The sequence below is a fragment of the Melospiza georgiana genome, chromosome 29 (genome assembly GCF_028018845.1).
Source record: "Melospiza georgiana isolate bMelGeo1 chromosome 29, bMelGeo1.pri, whole genome shotgun sequence".
In the NCBI taxonomy this organism is placed as follows: domain Eukaryota; kingdom Metazoa; phylum Chordata; class Aves; order Passeriformes; family Passerellidae; genus Melospiza; species Melospiza georgiana.
The window spans coordinates 2,906,090-2,914,458 of record NC_080458.1 but is presented as its reverse complement, the minus strand read 5'-3'; the positions used below and the strand labels follow the sequence as shown (position 1 = coordinate 2,914,458).

At 50.5% G+C, this 8,369-nt stretch overlaps 1 protein-coding gene across 1 annotated transcript; it reads left to right on the top strand.

The window, feature by feature from the left end:
* The first annotated feature begins 391 nt into the window (after positions 1 to 391).
* Positions 392 to 1,324, top strand: LOC131094399 (olfactory receptor 14J1-like). Its single transcript, XM_058041992.1, has one exon. The coding sequence runs from the start codon at positions 392 to 394 to the stop codon at positions 1,322 to 1,324; it is 933 nt and encodes a 310-aa protein (XP_057897975.1).
* Positions 1,325 to 8,369: the final 7,045 nt, after the last annotated feature.

Below are 8,369 nucleotides of genomic sequence, written 5' to 3'. Positions count from 1 at the left end.
GCTGGGCTGTGGTGCATCCATCTGCTCTCTGGAGTACCTGAGGAATTTTAAGGAAAATGTGGGAGTGTGGACATTCTCCATTTGAGAACAGTGAAAGCCCAGACAAACTCCAAACAGAATGAAGGGACAGACCATCTCCACCCCCCGTCTCCACTTTCTCTGCTCTCCCAGAGGGCCTCAGAAATGCTGAGGGTTTCTTATATGCAGGAGCAGCAGCAGAGATATGGGGAAGCATATATAGAAAACCTCCTAACGAAAAAAACTAAAGACACTGTCTGTGTATTACAGAGGATGGTGTATGGGAATTGGCTTTGATTTTGGATACAGGGATCTCCTCTAACCCTTCACTATCCTTTTCCCATGAACAGGTCCCCATGGCCAGGCACAGCAAATGTCCAACAGCAGCTCCATCAGCCACTTCCTCCTGCTGGCATTGGCAGACACGCGGCAGCTGCAGCTCCTGCACTTCTGCCTCTTGCTGGGCATCTCCCTGGCTGCCCTCCTGGGCAACGGCCTCATCATCAGTGCCGTAGCCTGTGACCACCACCTGCACACGCCCATGTTCTTCTTCCTGCTCAACCTGGCCCTCAGTGACCTGGGCTCCATCTGCACCACTGTCCCCAAAGCCATGCACAATTCCCTCTGGGACACCAGGGACATCTCCTACACTGGATGTGCTGCTCAGCTCTTTTTCTTTCTGTTCTTCATCTCAGCAGAGCTTTTCCTCCTGATCATCATGTGCTACGACCGCTACGTGTCCATCTGCAAACCCCTGCACTACGGGATCCTCCTGGGCAGCAGAGCTTGTTCCCACATGGCAGCAGCTGCCTGGGCCAGTGCCTTTCTCTATGCTCTCATGCACACAGCCAATACATTTTCCCTGCCCCTGTGCCATGGCAATGTCCTGGGCCAATTCTTCTGTGAAATTCCCCAGATCCTGAAGCTCTCCTGCTCAAATTCCTACCTCAGGGAACTTAAGGTTATTGTTTTTTCCATCTCTTTAGCATTTGTCTGTTTTCTGTTCATTGTTTTCTCCTATGTGCAGATCTTCAGGGCTGTGCTGAGGATCCCCTCTGAGCAGGGACGGCACAAAGCCTTTTCCACCTGCCTCCCTCACCTGGCTGGGGTCTCTCTGTTCATCAGCACTGCAGCATTTGCCTACCTGAAGCCCCTCTCCATCTCCTCCCCATCCCTGGATCTGGCCCTTTCAGTTCTGTACTCAGTGGTTCCTCCGGCCCTGAACCCCCTCATCTACAGCCTGAGGAACCAGGAGCTCAAGGCTGCAGTGTGTAGACTGATGACTGGATGGTTTTGGAAACATTAAACTTCTGGCCCATTTCTGCCAATCACTTGTAATAAAAGTCATGTTTGATACTTCTTGTTGGTTTCATTTTGGAGGTTCCTTTTCTTTGTTTTACTTTGTTAATCATGCCTGATATTGTTGGATTGGATGTGACCTACGCACACGTAATTTGCGTCAAAGAAGAAAACGTTTTTATATAGTGTGTTCTCTAGTTTATATGCTTTTAACAAAGTATCATCTTAAGTCCTTAATTACATCACAAAAACTTCTTATATTCATTGGAGTAAAGCTATTAGTATCAATATAATTCACAAAAGTTTTACAGAAATTTAATAAGGCCCATATACACATTTACGTATGCACCTAGTCTAGCTTACAAAAATTTGCATGTATCTTTTATAATCTGTTCTCATGCAGATGCCTTGTTTTCTTCCTTGCTATGGATAGACTCTTAAATCATCAATTGTTATTTCATCTATGAATTCAGCTTTCCTTGTAAGCTAGCTGTCAAGCCCCACTATATTGTTCAGAGAAATATCATTATTAAAGCCATTTCTCATTTTGTTTCTATCTATCTTCCCTGTGGTCACAGACTGTGTCAATGAGGGGCTGACTCTCAGTGGCTATAAATGAACTAAAGGATCTCCCAGCAGAGTTTTCTGCAGAGATGCCCTTTTGTTGCCTTCTCTGGAGCTGCAGCAGCAATGTCTGTGTGCAGAGCTGGGGGCAGATCAGTGCTGGCCCAGCAGCTGTGCCCAGCAGCAGCAGCACTTGGTGTTGCCAGTGCTGCTGCCATGGCCTTGCCCCGCTGCCCTGGTGGCCCTGGTGTTGCTGCAAGGCCTGAGTGCTCTCAGGGCCGGGCACAGCCCTGGGGGTGGCAGTGCCAGGGCTGCAGCAGGGACAGGCCATGGGCACTGCTGGGGCAGTGCTGACGCCTCAGCCCAGGGCCTGGGGGCTCCAGGCTACTTGCCCAGGCTCTCTCAAGAACATGCCCAGGCCAATGCTCAGCACAGAAAAGCCCCGTGAGCAGCCCCAGGCTGGCTGTGGGCAGGCTGGGGGCAAACAGCATGGCTGGGGCTCTGCAAGGGCCCTGGGGCAGACGGAAAGGAGCAGCAGAGCAGGGGCTGATCCATCCCCAGTGCGCTGCACAGCCCAGGGCAGCGTCCCAGAGCGTCCTGATGGAGCTGCCAACAACATCCCCCTCTGCAGCCCTGGCCTCTCCCCCAGCTCACACAGGTGCCCCATCCTTGCAGGCACAGACACGGCAGCACTGCCTCAGGAGCCCCCGTTTGCATTGCACACAGCAGGGGGAGCACCCCCATGCTGTTGCTGTGGGGACATGAACCTGAGGGAGCACAAATGCCATCAGCCCCTGGGGCCAGCAAGGGCTGGGGGACACCAGGGAAACCACTCAGCTTTGTCCTGGCCTCTGCACTCAGCCAGAAAGTTTGTTCCCATCAGCTGGGAGTTTCCTGTTCCACTGCAGACGCTGTTGCTCAGAGCCAGGGCTGCCTGGCAGCAACCCCCAAACTGCCCTCAGGATTTCCTTTTCTTCCCCTTTGCTTTCTTTACACTTCCTGCTGCAAATTTCTTCCTCCTGTTTGCCCACCCCTGTTCCCTCCCCAGCAAACAGCCCATCCCTATTTGCCCTTTCCTCTCTGGCCCCACTCCCCATTGCAGTTCCTGACTTGGCACCATGGGAACGTCCCTTGGGCAGCAGGATCATCCTACAAGTGCTGCAGGAATTGTCTGCAGGCTCCTGCAGTGACTGGTGCTGCTCCCTTGCCAGAGGCACCCCAGACCAGGGGGGCACATCTGGGCTGCTGTGTCTGGCTCTGGGGCTCCCTGTTCTGGGCAGTGAGGAGGAGCTGCAGAGGCTCTGCAGGACTGACAGGATGGGCTTTGGGGCTGGCAGGAGAAGCTGAGGGACCTGGGCTGTTGGAGCTTCTGAAGAGGAAGCCGTGGGCTCATCATGCAACTGCTGCAAGGGTGATTCCAGAGAATTTCAGAATCAGCAATGCTGGAAAAGGCTTTGGAGATCAAGTCCAACCTGTGCCCTGATACTGCCTTGTCTCTCCTGAGCCTCCTCTTCTCCAGGATAAACAGCCCCAGCTCCCTCAGCTGCTCCCATAGCACTTGTGCTCCAGACCCCTCCCCAGCCTTTTTGCCCTTCTCTGGACATGCTTCAGCCCCTCCATGTCCTTCCTAAATCGGGGGGCCCAGAAGTGGACACTGCACTTGAGGTGCTGCTCAACCATTGCCCAGCACAGGGGAAGAGTCCCTGCCCTCGTCCTGCTGGCCACACCATTCCTGATCCATAGGAGTTCCAGGGGTTGGAGGGAAATGGTGAGGAGGTGGGACAAAAGGATATTGTTTGTCAGCCTGTTGGAGAGCCTTGATTTTCATATCTGTTCAGACTGAATTTGAAGGTGCTGAGGGTCAATATCAATTGGACTTTGCTGATATCAATTTATAAACGGGAAAAGAAAGCAGGACAAAACAGTTCTGTCTGTATTGAGTTTGTGAGGGTCCCCAGGACGAGATGAGAGATGAGAATCTGACTTCATGTTCTCAGAAGGCTGATGTTATGTTATGTTATGTTATGTTATGCTATGCTATGCTATGATAAGCTATGCTATGCTATGCTATGCTATGCTATGCTATGCTATGCTATGCTATGTTATGTTATGTTAGTCATGTCATGTCATGTCATGTCATATTATATAACATTACATTACCGAATGCTATACTAAAACCATACTAAAAGATAAGACAGGATACAGACAGAAGGCTTAACAAGAATGATAATCAAAAACTCATGACTGACTCCTCAGAGGCCACCACACCTGATGGTGATTGGTCATTAAGTAAAAATAATTCACAGGAAACCAATCAAACATGCACCTGTTGGTTAACAACCTCCAGACCACATTCCAAAGCAGCAAACACAGCAGAAGCAATCTGATAATTATTGTTTTCATTCTTTTCTGAGGCTTCTTAGCTTCCCAGGAGAAGAAATCTTGGCAAAAATATTTTTCAGAAAATATGACAGTGGAAAGTCTGCATTGTTTTCAAAATAGTATATTAAATTTGAATACAATTGAAATATTTCTAAATAACTACAGAAGAATTGAACATTTAAAATATTCCCTGGGCATTTTCTTGTTCGGGTATTTTGAACAGATGTTTATCAGCCTTGGTCATTGGATTCCTGAATTGAAGAGCTCAAGAAAGAAGAGGTCTCTGGAGGAGTAAAATTCATTAGCAACCTCCAAGTGGCTGAGGATCCATCCCCATCAGAGCAGCAATGAACAGAAATGGGCACAGCTTTGTGGCTGCCCCAGCTTTGGCATGAGCCCGGGGTCTGGAGCAGGAGCAGCTCTTGAGGGCCCCAAGGCCGGGGCTCTTGTGCTGCCCTGGGCAGATGGGATGGCAGCAGGGGCTGCAGAGCTCTCAGCACCTCAGCCAGAGGGGAGCAGGGCAGCCAGGGAGCCTCCTTTGGCCTTGGCCCAGCACCTTCCCCCATGGCTGGGGCTGAGTCCTGTGGCAGCTGCAGCTGCTGCTGTGCCCTTGCCAGGGGCTGAGGCTGTGGGCCAGTGTCCAGAGCAGCCTGGCCTGAGCAGAGCTGTGGGGCCAGAGCCAGCTGGGCTGGGCTGGGCTGGGCTGGGCTGGGGAGAGGCCCTTGGTGCTGCCCAGAGCTCAGGGCAGCTGGCAGAGCTTGCAGGGAGCTGGGCTGGGCTCAGAGAGCTCGGCCCAGAAACCGTCAGTGTCCAGCTCAGCCTGGCTGAGCATGCAGGGGCAGGACTCAGGCCAGGCCTTGTGGGGCAGGGCCAGCGCCTGTGCAAGGCATTGCAAACAGGCAAGTGACCCAGAGAGGAGGCTGCTTTGTGCCCTTGATGGCATGGACCGAGCAGGGAGGGGGCCCAGGACATTTGTCGTGGCCAGACTCTGTGCTCAGCCCTTGGCAGCCCTGGCTGCTGAACCCAGCTTTGGCCTGGGCTGAGTTTGGCTGTGGCCCAGCTCCATCCTCCTGCGGGGCTCAGGGCCTGTTCCCGGCCATGGCCAGCCCTGGCTGCCTCTCTGCTGGCCCAGAAACCGGCAGAGCCCGGGGCAGGGCTGTCTGTGCAGAACCACAGGTGCCACGGGCTCTGCAGGAGCTGGCAGAGGCTGCCCAGCAGGGAGGCCATGGGGCATAGAGCCCCAAGGCTGATGTGGGCACCACGGCACAGGGGCCGTTCCCAGCTGCAATGCTCCTGGCCTGGGCTGGGCCTGCACAGGGGCTGGGACACCATGGCTGGGCCAGCACAGGGCCACAAAGGGGCCACGCAGCCGCTGCCGGGGCTGACAGCATGGCCAGGCTCACCCAAGCAATTGCTGAGCATGGCCTGCGCTGGCCAGGCCTGACTGTGTCAAAGGCAGAGCTCAGCTGCCCTTGGGGGCTGCAGCAACAATCCAGAGCCCAAAGAGCCTCCATGGCTGTGCTGGAGACCAAGGCTGCAGCAGGGAAATGCAGGGCTGCTGTGGAATGGGGAGGACATTGAATTCCAGCACACACCTCAGCTCTCTGATGATCCCAGCACGATGCTGGGCCCTGTTTCAGACTGGAGCAGAGCAGATGTTGATGGGACAGGAGCCCTGTGGGACTGTCAGGGACCTGCAGCTTGCAACGTGCTCTGCTCTCCCTCAGGTGCTCTTGGAGAGATCCAATCCCAGCCGGGCCCCTCAGGGCACAAGTGGCACTGCCTGTTCATGGGCACACAACTGATGTCTGCCTGGAAAGGGGCACAGGTTTTAATATCTGTTAAATTCATAATATACAAGCAAATTTTTATTATCTGACTCACTTTAGTACTTTTAAGTACTTTTAAGCATATTTTTCCCGCAAGAAACAGGAATTTGATGGATCTACTGGATTCTTCTACTGATGGCAGGAAAAAATATCAATCTTCTTCTCTACGTTAGCCACCAACATTCAGTCTAATATTTCATGATCCTCTTCCTTCAGATGTTTCCAACTCTCATGTTTAAATGGCCATGTCTAAGGACGTCTCTTCACTTGACCAGCCGGATCTATGACCTTCCCATTGATCCCAGATTTCCTCCTCCAGATGCTCTCTTGTCATTCAAGTGCCTCTCAATTGACAGGTTTCATACTTTGGGCTTCAGAGGTGTTGTCCAGTCTTTCTGCTGTTCAAACAAATATCACATTAGACAACATTCTAATTGTCATTATATCTATCATAGAATTACGTTTTCTTATGTCTCTGTCTCAAACTGTTCCCATACAGAAATCCCCTGGGGATGGGGGACATGTCAGATGCTGCTGGGACATCACAGAGAGTTAAGGGAAGAGCTGTGATGGTTATTAAACTGTTCAAATGTTCAACTTTTTTTTGTTGGCAAGAAACCTTTCTGTGCCTCTGAATGTCACCAGTCCCTGAGCCCAAAGGACACAAATCTGATGAGTTGTGGTTCCCAGTGCAGGGGCTGCACTTGGACCTTGGCTCTGCACAGGAGAGCTCTTCATTCCCTTTCTCTCTTTTTCTCCCTCTGGGCATGGAGGGAGCTCCTGACTTCAGTGTGTGACTCGTGTGCGCAAAGAGCAAATCTGGGCAGAATCTGGGCAGGAAGGGTTTGGGGGGGACCTTGGGATCTGTGCTGGGCACAGAAGGTGTTTTCCTTTGCTCTGAGGCTGTCTGCTGTGGAAAGTGGATTTAATACCCAGCAGAGGAATGACTTTTGCATTTGATGGAGCTGTGCCTTCCCTTGGCTTTGCTGGCTGTCAAGAAATGAACATCCCTCTGTGTCTTGGGCAGCTCCTTCTCCAAGGAAAGCAGGTGGGAGTTGGAGCCAAGGAGCTGAAAGCTGCAGGTGCAGCCTGGGCTGGAGGGAGCTCAGATCTGCACAAGGCTGCTCTGAGTGCCAGGGCTTGGATGGAGGAAATGGTGGGATGTGGGTAGGGACAGAGTCTGATTGATTGTCAGCCATGAAGGGTCTTGATTTTCATATCTATTCAAAATGAATGAGGAGCTACTTGGATTCAGTGTCAATTAGAGATTGCTATTAACATTCCCCTGTTAATAAAATAAATAAAAGAACCCTAAACAGGATCTAAAAAATGTTTTCTCACTGTCTTTTAAAATAAAACATATTCAGTTGAATGCACTTCTGAAATCTCTCTTATTAACCACACAAGATTTGGAAACTGAAATCAAATTATCCCCAGAGGCTTGGCTTGTCAAGGTGTTCTCGATGCTAACGAGCCCTGGGACACTGAATTCCTGCACTGAAGAGCTGAAGGCTGAACAAGCCCCTGGAGCAGGAAAATTCAGCAGCAGCCTGCAAGGTGCTAAGGATGTCAGCAGCCCCCACTGAGGCCATCCCTGCCCAGAGACCGTGGGGGAATGGGCAGACAAGGAGAGCCTCCCTGGGGCTGGGGCAGCACAACTCAGAGGCACCAGCGGCTTCAGCTGGGCAATGGAGTGTGGAATGTGGCTGGGAAAGCCCTGCCTGGGCTGTGCCAAGCAGGACAGACAAGCCCTGACTGCCATCCCCCAAACTACCCTCTCAAGGAGACATTTAAAAGGAATTGCAATTGTTTATGTACTCTGAGTTTGATGCACTGGAGAAATACCAACAAGAGATTCTCAGGAGCATAAAACAACAAACCAGCTATTATTGAGTGCTTTATAAAAGAAGAGATATTTGGCAAAATGTTTATTATGACATTGTAATTGTTTTCGTTTGTCAATTTAAGATTTTTCTGTTCGTGAGATTACTTAATTAATGTATTGATTAATTCTGGGAGTGTGATGGGGTTTAGTGTTGGTTAATTATTTATGTATTTGTTTTGTTCTGAAATAGGAGTATAAGATACGTAAAGTAGGCTTAAAATTTTAATAGGGTATAAAGAAAATTTCATTAAAAGCAGCCTAAGGAAAAAAGGTATTAAGACTTAAAACAAACTCTTCTGAACATTTTTTTTTTCCTTTACAATTTTTTCATTTTACTGATAATGGAAACAAAGTAAACTCAAAATTTCTAATTTGTTTACTATTTCTAGAAT